General features: G+C 35.2%; 1 protein-coding gene and 1 long non-coding RNA gene across 2 annotated transcripts; both read right to left on the bottom strand.

The window, feature by feature from the left end:
- Positions 1-434: 434 nt before the first annotated feature.
- Positions 435-15,112, bottom strand: LOC126823771 (PAN2-PAN3 deadenylation complex catalytic subunit PAN2). Its single transcript, XM_050552741.1, has 15 exons — positions 15,062-15,112; positions 13,643-14,111; positions 12,439-12,608; positions 11,867-11,987; positions 11,162-11,239; positions 10,284-10,402; positions 9,465-9,609; positions 8,457-8,598; positions 7,459-7,535; positions 6,416-6,543; positions 4,945-5,117; positions 3,788-3,948; positions 2,840-2,968; positions 1,307-1,456; positions 435-668 (listed from the first exon to the last, which is right to left on the bottom strand). The coding sequence occupies exons 2-15, from the start codon at positions 13,898-13,900 to the stop codon at positions 435-437; spliced, it is 2,085 nt and encodes a 694-aa protein (XP_050408698.1). The 5' UTR covers positions 13,901-14,111; positions 15,062-15,112.
- A 2,186-nt stretch (positions 15,113-17,298) lies between these two features.
- LOC126823568 (uncharacterized) lies at positions 17,299-19,583 on the bottom strand. Its single transcript, XR_007681222.2, has 3 exons — positions 19,405-19,583; positions 18,858-18,933; positions 17,299-17,671 (listed from the first exon to the last, which is right to left on the bottom strand). It is a non-coding gene; the product is annotated as an uncharacterized LOC126823568 (long non-coding RNA).
- Positions 19,584-20,121: the final 538 nt, after the last annotated feature.

A 20,121-nucleotide genomic window follows, 5' to 3' on the forward strand; every position in this document is an offset into this window, starting at 1 on the left:
TCGTCGAAACGTCACCAGAAATAAACTTCTAAGTAACTTGTATCACTATAATTTGCATTAGGTATCATGTAGTCGAGCTGTTTTAGCAGGAGTTGTAGAGTATTCCATACTTGGATTCAATCAAATTAAAAAAAGAGGCCAATCAAAATGATGAAAAAAAAATTTCAATCCATCATATCTTTGTGAATACTCAACATAATTTAACCATTTAGATATTCCTTTTGGAAACACATCTTCCACAATATTGTATTTTGTAATTGTTAAAAAGTATATCCCTCAGATGGCATCGCGAGTTATTTATGGTCTTGTCATGTTAATAAATGTCTAATTAATGGTTTATATAACATTTAAGGGCCTAAAGAAAGACCTTCAATAGGCAGATTTAGCTCTTACATAATGTATGTTTAATTCATTTCATTAAATAAAACAATATCTTACGTAGCTGTAGCGGTTTCATCACCATTGCTTTCAGCAGCATCACTCTCTTCTTTCTCCTTTTCTTTTAATTCTTCTTTTTTCTTTCCCTTTTTTCTCTTTTTTCTAGATTTACTACTGCCAGCTGGCTTTTCTTCTTTTTTTTCAACTTGGGGTGGTGAATGGGCCTGAGTCTGAGCTTGTGGCTGCTGTTCTTCTTCAGGCATTATTGGCTCTTCCTTGTAACAAGTTTCCTGAAAAACAATGTCACCAATCATTAAACAATTAAAATATGTGACAAAAACATTTTTACTACTGATCGTCAAAGAATTCTACCTGCCATTTACTAGAAAGAGTTCTTTAAATGCTAAAATCACCATACGTTAATCCAATTCTTCAACTAGATTTTTATGCCTTACGGAAATGTTCGCCATGATATTTTCTGTTACTGGGTAATCTGGCAAAATTTAATCCTCATATAATCAACTGGTGGATTAATGATATGACTTCCATCAGATGCTTAAAACCAATAGCTTATGGACACCTAGTATTAAATTTGGAGATTTTATGTTATGGAGACTGTATATAAAGACATTACAGCACAAGATGAGACCTTTGGCAAAAAACTTAATATAAGTGGCTGATATATATTTCTAATAATGCCAGTATTTATAATTTCTAATAATGCTGGTATTTAGAATTTCTAATAATGCCAGTAGTTATTATTTCTAATAATGCCAGTACAGTACTTATAATTTTATAGTTTTAAGTCAAAAGTACTTTTTATAAAAGCAAGTCAATATTCACACTTTAAGAGCTATCTCCCTGCCCCAGCAATATGTTTTGTGTTATATTCATTTTTCATACATAATTGTTCGTAGATGATCCTTACTGAATGTATTTGTTGATGGACAAATCTCTGCCAACTCTGTATTAATCTTGATAGATTAGCACGACCAGCTGACTCATCTGCTTCACTTAAAACAAGACCCAGTGCTGCTACTTCTGGTATCGTACGGAAAGCACGAAGAAAATTACTTGCCTGTAATCAAACACCAAAACTAAATGATATATGTCGGTTTATTACATTTAGAGGTTACCTTTGTGTTTATGTGTAGTAAAAATTTATTAATGATGTACAACAAAATTCTTTAAAGCCAAGGTTTAAAATAGAGAGAGAGAAATGGGGTTTAATGTCTACTTGACACAGACTAGGTCATTTCAGAACTAACATATGGTTCAATTTTATTTTAATAATTCACTTGCGAGTAGTCTTTAGCAGTGGGAGGAAACTGGAGGACCCAGAGAAAACCCACATGGTTGGACAGGTGACCCTACTCCTTGTCAAGTACAACTAGGGAATCGTAACCACGTCAGTTGACTCAATGACAGACCCTATGATACAAGGCACACACGCCAACCATTCGGTCATCCAACCCCCCAGGTTTACAATAACAGACGAATGCACACCCCACTAGCCGCTTTCTGAACATGTTCCTGAAACAACGACTGCGAGTTTCACAACATCTGACCGTTGCTTGTTTACTTCACAATTCCCGAACTTATAGCTATGTTATCTACAGACTCGTGAGCAGTAGCGTCCAATCAGAGGTTGTGACATCGCGACCTCCACGGAAACCTTGACATTGAATGAACCTTGAACTTTGCAACTCGATTATCACAGGTAGACATTTTAGCTTGAAAGCGCGAGACCTGGTATTCGCGACGATCGAGGAATCTGATAGGCTCACAAGTTGGGCTTGTACCCAATCGAAATTAGTGCTGAAATATGTAGGGTATTACGTGAAGGCCTTGATAAGATGTACGTAGTTAAAGCGAGATCAGGCCTTCTATTGTAGATGCTTTCTGAAGGACCACATAGTGATGATCAGTGAAAGAAGCTCTTAAATCTTGTACATGACTACCCTAATATTCCCAGACAAGGGCAAAAACTTTATAGAAAATCGATGCACAACTTTGAATTTCAATAGAAGAACAGCTAAATATTCTCATAAAATAGGGTATGTATGAGATGCTGGCATATTTAGAAATTTCTGTTAAGAGTTATGTTGTTAAGAAGATAACAAAATGAAATGTGGTTTAACATCCTACTTTTCTACACCAACATGGCTAAAGAAGACAAGCAGTGTGCTATGACGGTAATTGTACCTGGACAGCAGAGTTTCCGCTAACTCTCCATTGAATCCTAGTGTCAATGGTTCCGTTTTTCGTATCCATCCTAATGACTAGATATTTTTTGACCTCTCTCCTGCACCACTGATAAGGGGCAAATATGCTGGAAAATTCTGAGGAACTTTCTTGGCCAACACAGAGATGGAACATGAGACCTCCTGGTTATAGTGAGCTAGTGATTGAAGGATTAGGATAATATATAAATAGTTAATAAGTACATATAGTTATTTACCTGACAAGTCTGACCAGCTTGACAATCTAACATATGGAATAAAAAACCCAATTCACAGGCTAAACAAAATTCTTTCTGACATAGATGACTAATTAACGCACATCTTAACGGTTCAATAAAATATAAAACCTGAAATATATAAATAACACCAGTAAAAGTAAAACATAATGGGCAGAGTATTCATTTTTATAAGATTAAACTTGTCTGTATAATAATAGCATTTCGAAATTTAAGAGTCATTAGCACCAGTCTTCACCAGCTGACACAGAAATAATGCTTGATTTGATGTCATTTAATTTGACTTAAAAGAGAGAAAAGAAAGGAAATGGGGTTTAACATCTGACTTAAAAGAGCAATCAAATTAAAATTATGGTTTAAACAACACATGAAAGGAAAAGAGAGAGAGAGAGAGAGAGAGAGAGAGAGAGAGAGAGATTAACACATGGTTCAATTTTATTTCAAAATTCCCTTGCGAGTAGGGGTCTTTAGGAGTGGGAGAAAACCGGAGGACCTGAAGAAAACCCATGAGGTTGGACCGGTGACCCAACTCCTTGTCAGATACAACCCAGGAATCGAAATGAAATGGGGTTTAACGTCCTACTGTTCTGCTCCTATGGTGGACTAATGAAGATGGGCATACGCCATACAGTGTGCTATGAGGGAAATTTTGCCTGGGCCGCGGCACTATCGCCTACTCTTATATCGAATTCCAACTGCCAAGGGATCTTTTACGTGCATTCCAATGTATACACGGGACCTCGGTTTTTCCTCTCATCCAAAGGACTAGACAGCTGTCCTTGTCAGGCCCTCCGTCCTGCATCACTGACAAGGGGAAACCACGCTGGAAAATCTGGATGAACTTTCTCGGCCAATAATGCAGGGATCGAACACCCGACCTCCAGGCTAGCGAGCCAGTCCTGAGGTATAAAAGATAAACTACGTATATACCTGTAACATAGCATTACAATAAGCATTAGGAATGTGAGTCTCTAATCCTGCAAACTTTGTTTTATTGTAATGACGGAAATCAAAATCAGCCAATCCCAGTTTAGAATACTTCATCTCTAATTTCTTGTATGTTCTTGGAATCAAGACAAAGGCTTCCTCTCCTAAAAATACAAAACATATAATTAATATACTTACAATAATTTACAAGAATTTAGAACTTAAAGATGGGTTCCCAGAAAAGTGTTTATCGGGTGGTTATTTCCAATAAAAGTATGGCAATTTTGGTATATATGGAAAGTAGAGATATCCAATCTTACTAGAAAATACTGGATTCCCCAAAAAACACTCATGAAGCGTATACAGGACAAAAATGTAAGGATTCCCCTAATTGACAGCCCGACGATTAAGAATTTCTGCACGCGTAATGTCAAAGGTCACACGCGAACATTAAGCGCTTGATGTACAAGTTGATAAACTTTATGAAGAGTTAGACGTACAACACTTTCCGAGATAAAAATGACAGAAAAAGACGCGGGTAGTGGATAATCCGAGAATTTAATTAGGATTCGATATTTGTAAGAAACAGTAAGTGATTAAAGACAACATCGTCTTATGTATGCAATGAGTTCTCCTCTGACTTCCAAGAGAGGTAAGTCACGTGACGTAAACATGACCTGGTTTGATCGCATTTTTATAGCAGGGCATTCCTTCGCAATTACAATGTTTGAGAAGGATTTGAAGCATAATTATGACAAATTAATTAGTTTGAATATGTTTTGGGTCCATATATGCCATTAAATCACTCAGTTTGTACGCGGGAACCCATCTTTAAGGTCCAAGAGTCAGGGGTGATGACAATATTCTCCACTGTAAAATGCGGGTGTATAACAATCCTGATTTTTTTTTTCTTTGTGTGATTTACTGTAAATTTTAGAGCCCCATGTTATAGCACACGATCAGCCTTTCTTCTTCTTCAGTAAATCATCATTATGTACAAAAACATAACAATATAGTTAACCGTATAAGCAAAATCAATCTAAATGTGCTTCAGTGTTTTGATATTTTATAGAAAACTTTTTGGGGGATTTGATTCTCTGTGGAGGATCAGCCAAATATATGTAGAATGTCATATTGTAATATATGTATATATATCTCACCTCTTCCTAATGGTGATTCCGGAACGCTTGATTTATTTGTTTTTTTGTTTTTTGACAGTTTGTATGGAACTTGGTTCCGACGCTCTTTACCAGGATTCTGTGCATATCCAGCATTATGATTATTATAAACCTTAATAGCTCGTAATATTTCTGGATCAATAGCTTTTGGCTTCCTGAAAAAAATCATCAAAAGAAGTTTTAAAAAATGTTATAAATTTTTTTCAAACCCTAAATAGTAAGTGCAGGAGGACAGCACTACACACAAACAAAACCTATAAGACAAACCCTGCAACGCACAACAAACAAATATATCAAATCAAGTGAAAGGGTCCTGTGTCTACTGTGCTGTACAGTCAATAAAGACACTAATATTTATTTTGAATGTATGATGTTTCTGCAAAAGAGTTTTTATTAGCATAAAACCTTACCCCGGACCTTGCCACAAGTAAAGGAATGACATGGTGAGTGCATATAATTAATCATGGATAATGATTTATGTGGGTAGCCATTTCCAATGTTGAGAGGGATAGAGAGGGTCTGATGTCCACTCGACACAAACTAGGTCATTTCAGGAATAACATATAGGGCAATTTCATTTCCATAATTCACTTGCATATAGGGGTCTTTAGTAGTGGGAAGATACCAAAGGACTCATTTAAATAGTCATTATAATATGTTCTGATATATCGTTTAAACAGTCATTATAATATATTCTGATATATTGTTTAAACAGTCATTATAATATATTCTGATATATCATTTCAACAGTCATTATAATATATTCTGATATATTGTTTAAACACAGTCATTATAAAATATTCTAAAATATTGTTTAAACAGTCATTATAATACATTCTGATGTATCATTTCAACAGTCATTATAATATATTCTGATATATCGTTTCAACAGTCATTCTGATATATTGTTTCAACAGTCATTATAACATATATCGTTCCAACAGTCATTATAAAATATTCTGATACATTGTTTAAACAGTCATTATAATATATTCCGATATATTGTTTCAACAGTCATTATAAAATATTCTGATATATCATTTAAACACAGTCATTATAAAATATTCTGATATATCGTTTAAACAGTCATTATAAAATATTCTGATACATCATTTAAACACAGTCATTATAATATACTCTATCGTTTAAAAAGTCATTATAAAATATTCTGATGTATCGTTTAAACAGTCATTATAATATTCTGATATATCGTTTAAACACAGTCATTATAAAATATTCTGATATATATTGTTTAAACACAGTCATTATAAAATATTCTGATATATCGTTTAAACAGTCATTATAATATATTCTGATATATTGTTTAAACAGTCATTATAATATATTCTGATATATTGTTTAAAAAGTCATTATAATATATACCTGTATAATATACCTGTATAATTTAAACAGTCTAACAACCAGTATAATATATCATTTAGTCAATACTAACCTGTATATTTTTTGAGCAAGATGCATTGGCCAGTCTGAGATAAGATGGCCATTAGTAGGATATATCATAGGTATTAAGGAATAAGGTGTTCTCTCATCCATTATATGGATAAAGTCTATATGATCTACCTGCAACAATAGACGATAAGATATAAAATGGGCCTAAAAATGAATTTATTTTTGCAAAAATCTGTCAGGATTATAGTCTTAATCATATGCAAATTGTCTCTGTTTCGACTGTGAGGAATAATAGTCGGGACAAAATAGCTCCAAATTTGTATACCAAGATTAAAGGTAAAACATATCATGTTCTCATACGATTTATGTTCTCATAGGATTTAGGATCAGTTAAGAGCAAAAATATATCCATTGATAATTGAAAAAAGAGAGAGATCAATTCGGGACTAATACATGGTTCAATTTTATTTCAATAATTCGCTTGTGCGTAGGGGTCTTTAGCAGTGGGAGGAAACCGGAGGACCAGGAGAAAACCAATGAGGTTGGCCAGGCGACCCTACTCCTTGTCACCTTCAACCGGGGAAATGAAACCCCGCCAGTTGACTCAATGACAGACCTTATGAGAGAGAGAGAGAGAGAGAGAGAGAAATGGGGTTTAACGTCCACTCGACATAAACTAGGTCATTTCGGGACTAACACATGGTTCAATTTTATTTCAATAATTCGCTTGCGCATAGGGGTCTTTAGCAGTGGGAGGAAACCGGAGGACACGGAGAAAACCCACGAGGTTGGACAGGCGACCCTACTCCTTGTCACGTACAACCAGGGAATCGAAACCTCGCCAGTTGACTAAATGACAGATCGTATGATACAGCGCGCGCGTGCTGACCATTTATGTAGCCTTGTTAACAGAGAATTTTTTTACATTTTGGCATCTAATTTCATTTGTTGGCAAAGTTTTTATAATTTATTTCCAAGAAATTCATGTCAAGCAACATATGTTCATGAAATTGTACCGAAGTTTAGGTAATTTGGTGAGAATATTCATGAATTTTGATTTTTTTAATATTTGTGCAAACAACTTACAGGATCGGCAAATTCTATGGCTTCAGGTTCAAAATTAAAACAAGCATGATCTCCTGTAGAAAATAAATGAATATAACCTGAAAGAAAGAAAACAAATTAAATTAAACATGTTATCATGAAAATGGTATAAAATAATGTGCATTTGAAGCTATATCATATACAGAGTAGAAATCACACTATGAATTTAACCCTTTAATTACATGGGATCCATTCACCCAGGGTTATCGCTCTACACAAATCTTCCTTGGGGCCTGTTGACTGGGCACATTTTAGGCCTAGAAGAACATAGAGACCACAGTTAACCACAAAGATCAAAAGCAAATTGTTATCACAGTAGGACCTGATTACCAGGTCCAATTCTATTATTAGAATATAGAAATAGGCTCAGTAAGTGGGTGACCATTGTAATCAATAACAAAAGAGTTATCTTTAAAGGGCATTTAGTGAAAGCGATATATATAATAACAGACAGCTGTATGGACAACATTCACTAGGCTTATTATATAACTGCAAAGTTTCAATGTGGGTACTCTCACCGTCATTGAAACATTGCAGTTAATAAACCTAGTGAATGTTATCCATAAATCTGTCTGTTAACAAAAGGGTAAACAACTATTTTAGGTAATCTGTCCTGCATAAGTCCCAAATTCAATAAAAATTGCTTCTAAAATGCCGAGAGTTTGTAAAAGATTATTGGAATTGGAAGAGTATGCAGAACAATATATATATATTGCTAGACATGTTCAAATGTAGCCATCCAGATATAACAGCATTCTACATGCCCCATGTTCTGTGCATTATTGGATGATTGATAATCAGTATTTTTTCTGCCAAAAAATTGTAATCCTATATGCATATTCTCAAAAGAAAATAGAACTGTATCAACAAAAGCGATCGAAAAATGTTTGTGTTTTGGTCAATGATTTGCTGACGTTAGATCAATCACGCACAGAATATGACACAAGCAGAATCTGGGTGTACTGTTGTCTATAACTTACTGGAACTGTCTCCAAATGCCAAAGCTTGACATGATTGAGATATATCAAAACTTGTAATGGCAGCACCATGAGAGTTAACATGATATAACATCATATTTGGTGGTGTCATGGCTGTTGTTTCTATCACCTGGAAGCTTCCACTCTGTAAACATTATATTTCACTAAATATGTTCATGACATTATAGTTATACAAGAACATAAATTTTGGGGACAAAGACTATACTATCAATGTAGAGAGATGATATAATACACCTGGCCACAATTTCACAAAACATTCTCATATTTACGAATTTACTCAAAACTGTTTGCCTTATTTTAACTCAAATATAGCCCTTTATAAAAAATTTAATGTTTTAATATATCAAATACATCAATAAGAAACTATGTGCAAATTTTTGTATTTCTGGATTAAAAATGTTTCTCATAAACAGTGATTGAAAGTTGAGTAAATTCTTAATTTAAGTCAGAGAATGTTTTCTGAAACCGGGGTCAGAACTAATAACAGTTTCAGTATCTTAGTTATACAATGTTGAAGTGATAATGATTCAATCAAAACCTCATTTTTCATATTAACATTTCTTTAAGCAAATAAGAAAACATAACATTGTTTAAATTTCCAATGTAATTGTTTTAACGTTCTACTGTTCTGCACAGACTGGCTAATGAATACGGACATACACCATACAGTGTGCTATAAGGGAAATTTTTCCAGGACAGCAGCATTAGTACAGCCTACTCATATATTGAATTCTAACTGCCAGGGGATCTTTACGTGACACGGTATCCTACTTTTATATTGAATTCCAACTGTCAGGGGTTCTTTTGGGTGCACACTAATGTGATCACAGGACCTTGGTTTTTCGTCCTATTCGAATGCCAATGTAAAATGTTGGCATGTGTAAAATGTTGGTATATGTAAAATGTTGGTACAAGGACCCTGTGTAAAATGTTGGTACAAGGACCCTGTGTAAAATGTTGGTATATATACTGTATGTAAAATGAAAATACCTGAGATACAACAGCCAATCTGTTAGAATAGGCAGACACAAATCTAACAAACATGGGATCTATAGGTATCTGTATCGGTGCTACAGCTCTCATAACTCTCATATCATACACCTTTATAAATCTATCAGCTGTCATAGCACCCATTCTATAAAATACAAATATATTTTGCACAATTTCTGATCATTCCGTGATATACAGCTCTTATGTTCTAATTTAAGAGATGCACAGATTTTATAGTGGCTCTTAACACCTGACAAATAATCCTGGACATGAGGCACCTGTCACAGACGTTGTCAAGTATAAATTATCCTACTATCCTACAACATATATACATATTAGTGACAAACTAGTTATTTCAATCTTTTAGAGTCAGATAACATCAGATGCAGATTTTTCAATAGCCTCGCATATGGACAAAAACTGATCATTTTCCATCAGTTTTAAAGTACATCCAATAATGAGAGACGGAGAGAAATGGGGTTTAAAGTCCACTCAACACAAACTAAGTCATTAACTAGGTCATTAACGTCCACTGGACACAACCTAGGTCAGTTTGGTTAAATTTTATTTCAATTATCTGCTTGAACGTAGGGGTCTTTAGCAGTGGGAGGAACCCAAGGACCCAGAGAGGTTAGACAGGCGACCCCACTCCTTGTCACGCACAACCAGGGAATAGAAACCATGGCACTTGACTCAAAGACACACCTTATGATACAACGTTAAACCATTCAGCCACCCAACCCCTCATCCAATAATGAAATCGAGTAGCCTGGATAAATGTGTGAGCACTACAGTCTTTGCTACTATCTATTTACTTACCTATTTGCAAAACCACAAGTAACAATTAAATTCCCCTGTACATCAAAATCTGACAGTGTTCCTGTATGAGCATCTAATACTTGTTCACCCTTCATTGACTTACTATCATAAAGTGTTACCTATATGGAGATAAAATAACAAAATAATAAAAAAAGAAACACCAGATAAACTGATATACATTGTCATACATACTTTCAGGCCTCTAGATATTGATCTAAAACATTTCAAACTGTTGATATACAGGTTTAACTGGACCAAATGCCATGCTTACGAGTATCAAAAAGGCTTTCATTTTGTTTATTTTTTTTGTATTAATTTGTAATGTCAGTCCTGAGAAAATAACTAAATGTGGGCGTGTCTTTTGGATGGCATTTGGTGGAGTTAAGTTAAAATCTGAATTTTCATGCAAGCAAATTGATTGCCGGTAGATCTCATAGCAGAACTTAATCAGTGAAATTTACTGTTGTTTGACAACATGAATTCAATAATACACCAGATCATATAGTAGACTATATTATTCTATGTGCCTTACGGTCTTTGCATGATTGGTCGAGTATCAACAGAGGACTGGATCCAAAGAAAGTTTCTCCGTATATACAGAGGCAAAGAAAACAACACTGAAACATGTTGAGATCTATTCTGTAAACACAGTTATATTTTCTTTAAAATTTAAATTCCACAAATTTCTTTTTATAATTATTGGAGGAAGGTCAGCCATTCTTCCATCTCAGATCCACATTAGCAGATCATGTTCAAAGCAAAGGGCATCAAGAAAATGATTGTACTATATAATTATGTACGTTTAATATTATGTACTATATAATTATATACGTTTTATATCTAAATTGTATCTTCACTGTAAGAATAAAATATACCACCTTTCCACTGGTATCACCAACACATAAGTATTTTCCACTCTGACGAAGAATAGCACAACCAGCATCATTTGTATCAAACTAGAAGTAGAAATATTAACAGCACTAAAATCTAATTCAGGCTTTTAGAGACAAATAATGAATAGTTTTCCATTTGAACAATATTATATTTCTCTATTTGCAATGACTCTATGTTGTCATAAACTATCAATTATCTGTGAATCTGGATAAAAAATGATACCATGATTGGTTCTGGATAGTAAGTTTAAAATTTATAATAGAAGGCTGATCTCTCCAACCACCCTATTATCAATATAACTTTTGTATTGATGTCAAATCTCTTTTCTATTTACAAATCAAATCTCACTGTATAACTTCCAGTGTTAGGATTTAACTACAAGAGTTAGGATTTAACTACCAGAGTTAGGATTTAACTACCAGAGTTAGGATTTAGCAACCAGTGTTAGGATTTAACTACCAGAGTAAGGATTTAACTATCAACATTAGGTTTTAACTATTGATCATCAATAATAAAATCCAATACTTTTGCAGAGGAGTACTAGCTTAGATCAGACACCACACATTCCTTGATTTTGTCTAATGAGTCTTTACAATAAATGACTGAGGAAGTTTGACAATATCATGTCACACATGCAACAAATATTTAATTTCATCTAAATTTAATAACCAATCTTATAAATTTCTAACCTCTTGAACTATCTGTACTTTGTTCAGATCTATTTCTATGGCTTTCTTTTGATGACCTCCGATGAGTAGAGAAGTTTGAGATGTACGTAACATACACTGCATGTCCTGCATGACTGGATCACTGTAATATTTAAATAACATTACACATACATATAATACACTTAACAGCAGCAAAGTCATCCATGCTAGTTCTAGAAGCCACTATGAACTATGTCCCATGCTTTCAAGGTAAAAATTGTGAAGAGAAAGACATTTTTCAAATTTATCATCCTTTCTAATAATTACCCCCCCCACCCCCCAAGTTTCACATAATTCTTTCTCTCAAGAACACTGTTCCGTATGCACATGTACATCTATAGACTTCCTTATAATGAGCAATCCCACGAGTTTCACAAAATTCTCTCAAGAACTCTGTTCCGTATGCATGGACAAGTAGCTTGTGAATAACACAGGTATTCTACAAATATTAATGAATACTCTGCTTCATGCACATTGCAGATTTGCAATTTACTTCCTATATATTTGCTCTAGTCTTTAATAAAAATATCACTAGTACATATTTATTTCCTTACGAGTATGTAAAGACCGATAATCCTCTTCGGACCGAACATCGTAAAGCATTTCTGGTAAGGGAGAGAATTCCTTGTTCTGTAGTCAATATTTGTCTTATTTCGTCCGTCACATGGGAACGGAAAGCTGAATATTTCTGTAAATTTAAACCACCATAAGATGCTGCATAACCCTGAAATATAAGTATATATACCAAGTTATAAGCATGAAGCATCAATGCAGCAGACGGCCAATAATAATAATTTTGACAATGAAAACAGGGGTGTCAAACTCATTTCAATTCAGGGTCCATGAAATAAAATTTTACATCAAGTGGGCCAGAGAGATATAAAAAAATTAAAAAAAACAAAGTTAACCATCCTTGAACTTTACTGAATTCTAAAAACAAAGCCAAACGTCCTTGACACAGGTAATTTTTCAAGTGGTTTCCAAATTGCCAAGATTTAATAATGAACACAACATTCTCTTGTATTACATACAACTTATATATCTATGAGTCACTATAACATACAGTACGGAAGTCAGAGTTTTACTGCAACCGGAAAACAATAATAAATGATTTCCACCTCTAGTTTCTAATAATTATCGACCGGTCAGTTTATTGAAATTTGTCCCAAGAATGACACATTTAACTCCTTGTCGGGCTGGATCAGGCCTGCTGGCTGCATGTTTGACACCCCAGCTCTACTAGAGTATCTGCATAATATTACAGTTCGGTTATTGAAGGCTGTGACTAGGATAGTGTCACACACACTTGCTCAACATTCTCTTGTATTACATACAACTTATATATTTATGAGTCACTATAACATACAGTACGGAAGTCAGAGTTTTACTGCAACCGGAATACAATAATAAATGATTTCCACCTCTAGTTTCTAATAATTATCGACAGGTCAGTTTATTGAATTTTTTCCCAAGAATGACACATTTAACTCCTTGTCGGGCTGGATCAGGCCTGCGGGCTGCATGTTTGACATCCCAGCTCTACTAGAGTATCTGCATAATATTACAGTTCGGTTATTGAAGGCTGTGACTAGGATAGTGTCACACACACTTGCTCAACATTGGAATGTCTTAATAATACACTAGGTCATATAAATGTCAACCGAATCAGTGGCATATCAGAATACAAAAGCCAGGACATTAGGGGGTAAAGGTGTATCTTTTATAATATTATGGTAATTCAAACTATATGGTACTTACTCCTTGGTTTCCAGCCCATAATAGTTCCTGTGTGTCGAAACTTAAACAGGTTATAGGATAACGTCCAACTCCATCCATCCACACACTCTGAACCTCATTAAACTCTGACTCTGGCTGGTTTCCAGGATGGAACATCTGATTGCCATGGAAATCATTTGGCATCATATTTGGGTCCATGATTCTCTCTTGCAACATCTCAGCTGGAATTGGGGGAATCCCATCAACAGTAAAAGTTGAGGGCACACCTCTAAAATCCATTTTATGTGTAAACAACTTCAATTATCCATGAAATTCTGATAAAACAAAATCCATACTGTATCCACTATCCATGTAGTATATGATACAGGTACATTTACATTTAGGCCTACCTCCAGAATGGACAAATTGTTTCAAATTTTGCACATAAATGTGGTCTCTTTTCATTAGGCCTACTCTTGTATGGCTGGTTTAACACAAATCGCATAACTCACTAAACAGAAAAAAAGGTGTTTTATCAATTAACTCGATTGCCAAAGTGATAGACAAAAGTGTTGGTCTAGGCTAGAACTAAATTTTCATGTTCCTGAAAATTTTATTAAGAGACCTTGGTCTGGATTTGCAAAAAATCTTGCGTAAGAGTAAGAGTTTGTTTGGGTTGAACCGATGTTAATGATGATGTTTCATTTTATTTACATGTAGCGCTCAAAAATGAATATTTACAATATGATGAAGCTGCATTCGTTTTAATTGAAATGAAATGGGGGGGGGGGTAACATTCTTTATGTACATGCACATTTCTTCAATAACTGAGCTAATGATGACAGACATATATACTGGCGAATTTTGTCTGGACTGTGGCACTACGGTCTATATATTCTGGGACTGGGTTCTTTTATAAGTGCACGCTAGTGAACACATAACCTCAGTTTTTTGTTACCATCCAAACGACTAGAAACTGTTTCTTATCAGGCCCTCTGTCCTGTACCACGGTCAAGAGGAAACCATCCTTGAAAATCGTAAATATGATTCTAGGCCAACCCTGGATCAAAAACAAGACCTCGAGGTTAGTGAGTTGATCAATGTCATGTAGACCACGATGGTAGTTCAACCCAGTTGAAGCTCTGGCCAAGTTTAAAAGAAAATAGTATTTAGTATTATATATTTATTGGCATGATTTCGACTGATTACTGAGTGATATATATAGCGGTATTGTATTGTGATACTGATGATGATGTGATTTTTCAATCAATGACAAAGACTGAGTAGGACTGATTTTTTTCATAATTTCAATTAATTTTATCGATTATCTAGGCCTCCTGATGTTGTTGGCGTAAACAGCTTACCGACACAACATTAAGGTTGGGGTTCAAAAAGTTTAAAACTCTAATTAATAGTGTAATACCATCATACATGTCAATCTGAGCTACAATGAATACATACTTCGTAAAATTTGCTGTTTTTGCCACCATTTTCTCTGTCCCTCTACAAAAGTTTAGAGTTATCCCCCCATTAATGCATTGCCTCATAGAAATATAGACTATTTCTATGCATTTCCTAATGTGGTTCTATTTGTTGAATGAATAACAGTAATGTTTCAAATTATCTATTTATATATATAAATTGTATAATAATACTAATTTATTCATTTATTTAGACCCAGTTTTCTACTTGTTCAAAAGTGGCTATTATGTGACAGCTGGGGTATATAATTTTCTTTTTAATTTAAAGCTAAATATATAAAAATAACCATAGGCGTACGAGCCAGGGGAGGCATGGGGGGCAGGGGCAGCTACCCCCCTAACTTTCGGGCAAGCTGACTTTTCGGGCAGACGGGTGAAGTGAAAAAAAAATTTTATTTCATCTACTTGGCAAAATAAAGTGCCCGAAATATAATAAAACACTAATTTTAGGGGCTGGAATATAGCAGTAAAACGCGTTTGCGGCCGCCAAATAATCCAAAATTTTCTTGGGGGATCCATACAAGGTCAGCTCCGCTTCTTCGCCTCTCAAAGAAAACCGGCGCCGCTGTCTATAAACCCGAAATTTTTCGGGCATTTCTAGTTTTGCTTTGTTGTAATTGAATATCACGGATTAAAACATTTTGTCTGGAGCCACTCTATTTTGTGCGACATTTCTCGGGCATCGATTATTATTTGTGAATGCAGATGAAACAGTCTGATTGGATGGTTGGAATTCAGAGTGGGATTTCGGTTACAAAACCATTGGATACTTTTGGAGTTGCTTACACGGGCTATATATATATATTGGACCAAATTGAAGTTGCTGTATTCACAGGCTGGAATAGCAGGAAAACGCGTTTGCGGCAGTTAAATTTTCAAAATGTTCTCCCAACGGTCCCGTCTTCGTGGACAGTAAATGATTCATTGGAATTCGAATCGGCCACCTTAATTAGGCTATATTAGACCACTTTGAAGTTGCTTTGTTCACCGGCTGAAATAGCAGGAAAACGCGTTTGCGGCAGTTAAATTTTCAAAATTTTCTCCTAACGGTCCTTCGAGGACTGTAAACGACGGATTGGAATTCGAGTCAGCCACCTTAATTAGGCTATATTAGACCACTTTGAAGTTGCTTTTCACAGGTTGAAATAGCAGGAAAAGTGTTTGCAGCCGTCAAATATTCCCAAATTTTCTTTGGAGGGGGGTGGGGAGGTCCATACAAGGTAAGCTCCGCTTCTTCTCCTCTCGAGGAAACCGGCGCCGCTGGCTTATCTGACAGCCCCATTTCACTCGCAAAGAGATACACAGTCAAAAATGAAAATAGACGTTTTTGATTATTGTCTTAATAATGAGTAATTGCTCCACCAATCCTCAAACATTCAGAAATTCGTCGTGGCACGCTCCTAATCAACCGTCCAATCACGATTTGAGGCAATCTGACCCACTCCTCTTGCAGTGTCTGCCGATCAAATAAAACGTAACATACTAAAGCAACCGTCCAATCACGATTTGGGGCAATCTGCCCCATTCCTCTTGCAGTGCCACGGCCAATTCTAAAGCAAAGATACGCTAAACAGTAAATCTTATGCAAGAACCGATAGGAATTGAAGTGTCAAATTGAACAATGAACCCCTCCCACGTGTATGCAGCTCAGTGGTTCCGTTGGGGCGATAAGTTCTTCATCTGTGAACATACTCTCAAAGCATGTCAAATGTCCATGACTATTTATCATATCGCAACCTTTATAGGTATTTGCATTTCAATATCCCCTACTTTTTTGAAAAGTATATTATACAACAATTTATGGTATATGGTTTACCTGGTCAAATATGCTTTAGATTGAATTACCTTGAATAAACTTAAAAATTGTAGGCCTAACATTTGTGACTCACTATTAGCAGGAAGTGTTTTATTTAGTTAGTTTCATATACACTCTATGGTTCTATTTTTAGAGTGTTTGTATTTATAATCATATAACGTATGTCCCAGTTAAAATTTCAAATCAATAATTTCTTGTGTGCTCTAAATTTGAGACCAACTTGCGTCGACAACCTATAGAGGTCTTTGCACTTATGAATGGGAGTAATATGTTAACGGATATTTGTGTGACTGATAAGTCTGGCGGCAGTTTTATGTACGCGCTGTGGGCGATCAAGCTAAGTAAAATGCAGTCAAGAGTCGTTCGATAAAATATGGCGTGTAAAAGGAAAGAAAACAGAAAAAAATCAAATTGTTTATTTTCAGCTTTTCTATTATATTCTATTATATTATATTATTCTAGTATCAATAGGCAAAGCAGTGTCGAGCTTTATGGCCATGTCGTTGTGTCCAGCGCTCCTCATTGCAGCTATTATTCTTGGTAAGACATCATGGCCTCTATGGAACAGTATGTCCACAAGATTTATAGCTGCATTGAAATTTCCATCGGCCGTCTTTTTTCTTTCTACTTGATCTTTATCGTCATCGCTAATGATACGACAAGTAATAAACTGACCCAGTATCTTGGGGAGGTCAGCTTTGAAATCATCCACCAGTTGCATATAATAGTCTGTCCATATTGTGCAATGTGAAGCAATCATTCGACCATACTGTACTGAAAAAGAAAAGAATTTAAAGCTTAATAATGCATTATGTAAGATTTAGATAAAGAGCTGACAGTCTTTGCTATTAAAGTTAAAACATATATAGATAATGAAAAGTGAATATATTGAAAATTTCAGTCAAATTACCTCAAGTTATGGCTGTTTGAAAAATATTTTCCTAGACTTTGAAGTGTTATAAACCAATTAGGTTCATAAAAAACACCCCCACAAGCTAACTTTACGTCGCTTCGCTGGAAATGAAATGGGGTTTAACGTCCTGCTGTTCTGCTCCGAATTGGGTTAATGAAGACGGGTATACGCCATACAGTGCTATGAGGGAAATTTTGCCCGGACAGTGGCACTACGACCTACTCATATATCGAATTCCAACTGTCAAGGGGTCTTTTACGTGCACGCCAATTTGTACACGGGATCTCAGTTTTTCGTCCCATCCAAACGACTAGACAGCTATCCTTGTCAGGCCCTCCGTCCTGCATCACTGACAAGGGGGAACCACGCGGGAAAATCTGGATGAACTTTCTCGGCCAATGCAGGGATCGAATACCCGACCTTCGGGCTAGCGTCTTACTCACTTAGCCACCGTGCCCCCGCGCTTTGCTGGAACTGCATGTCACGGAACACTGACAAATTGACAGGGTTCATACAGTGACGCTATGGTCACGCGTGGTTGTATTAAATAATTGAAAGGTTTTTTCTGATTTCTGGGGAATTATGTGTGGTAATAGAATACGTGCCAATATATAAAATAATTGAAAGGGGTCTTCTTAGTTCTGGGGAATTGCGCATAACGGAATGCAAAAATATTTTTTTGAAAATAATTACTAACTATAGTCATATTGTATGTCACAGTGAAAGCGTATTTCGGGAGAATGCTCTATTTGTTACCGCTTGGATATACGGTGTTTCCCACTGGCTGGCATTATGAAATTTGTTCTAGTTTACCTAATGATGATGGTATTTACTAATATACCACTATTCGTTACTCAACTTATTATAGATTCAAATATTAAGCTAGACATAAATAAAAAGATAGTTTGATAGATAATAAGCACCCCCCCCCCCCCCGAGGCAGCTCAAACATAGAAAATATTACAGTCCATAGCAAACAGTCAAAAACCACCCAACTCTCAATTATGCCGACAGTCTTTAAAATTCGTGTAATAAACGAAGGCTTACCCTGGTTGGTAGAATTATTACCCTGGACGGTACAATCAGTTTTTTCTGATGTTAACTGAGTCATTTTTTTATCACCCTGAAAGATGAGATCAGACTTTCAACTTTGGAATTCATTTAGCCTTTGAATTTATAATTTTATATCTAAAATGGATGGATTTTACAATATTGACTACTCGACAGAACAGAACCCAATATAATCAGAGTATAATACAGATCCTGTTAAGTTTTTATGGTTTAAATTTCATCTTACGTGGCGGTACGGTTCGTGATAAAAGGCCTTGTATTTTGCCGCCGATCCGAATATTGTTTTTTTTAATTATGCTGACATTTTCGACCATAAACAGGTCAAGATCGTGAGGGTGAGGGTTGGCGCCGATTTTTTTTAGAACCACCTCGTCCCTGCCGTGAGAAATGAAAGAATTTTTATGATTATGACGAATGTCCATTCCGTCTATTATATATACTACTTTCTATTTGTCTTATAAACAACTATTATACTCTTAATAAATCAGTAGAGATTCGGCTTCTTAAAAATGTTGATACTCACCATAATTACAGCTGTCTGTCTTTAGCAACTGACTTATTTCTACCGACTAACAAGTTTATATGCCCGTGTTATACAGGCCCACTATAAGAAGATATTTTTAAAAGTTTGTTTCTATTTCCCTGATTTTGTATAGGTAGGGGCGTATTAGCATATCTGAGTCATGACTTGGTCTGACCCAAACAACATTTATTTTACACCAGGAACAAGATCCCTTTTTCAGATAATGCCATTATTACTAATACTTAAAATATTAGAAAATATAATCTACTGGAATCAACACATACTTTATCACCCAATGTTCTCCTAAGTAATTGAAAATATAGACCACACCTATTTATTTAAAGTATATATTCCCAAATAATATGGCAGAAATTACACGAAATATGGGTCAATAATAATCTGTTCATAAATCTTACCAGAATAAATCAATGTTTTTGTATAATTACACAAGAAAAGTAAAAGAATGGAAAAATAATTATACATATTTAATAAACGTTTCAAATACCAGAAGTTATATTTCATACTTAGAAGCGAAAACTAAAATAATTTTAATAATATACAACACAGTAGATGGATACAATATTTTAAAAATGAAACTAGACATTATGTTTCTATAATTTACAGGGTTTCAAATTGTATTATTACGCCTTTGTGGTCTTTTCAGTCTAGCTCATAACCCGTAGCAGCACGTACGGTCGGTTTTGAGCTATGCTTAAA

The sequence above is a fragment of the Patella vulgata genome, chromosome 6, assembly GCF_932274485.2.
Source record: "Patella vulgata chromosome 6, xgPatVulg1.2, whole genome shotgun sequence".
Lineage (NCBI taxonomy): Eukaryota > Metazoa > Mollusca > Gastropoda > Patellidae > Patella > Patella vulgata.

Excerpts from the sequence above, each read along its gene's own strand:
- LOC126823771 (XM_050552741.1), bottom strand. The coding sequence starts at position 13,900 with ATGGATTTTAGAGGTGTGCCCTCAACTTTTACTGTTGATGGGATTCCC. Across the intron at positions 11,988-12,438 it reads TTATCGGTCTTTACATACTC|TGATCCAGTCATGCAGGACA; the intron begins GTAAGGAAATAA and ends TAAATATTACAG. Across the intron at positions 7,536-8,456 it reads GGCATTTGGAGACAGTTCCA|GTTATATTCATTTATTTTCT; the intron begins GTAAGTTATAGA and ends TCTTTCTTTCAG.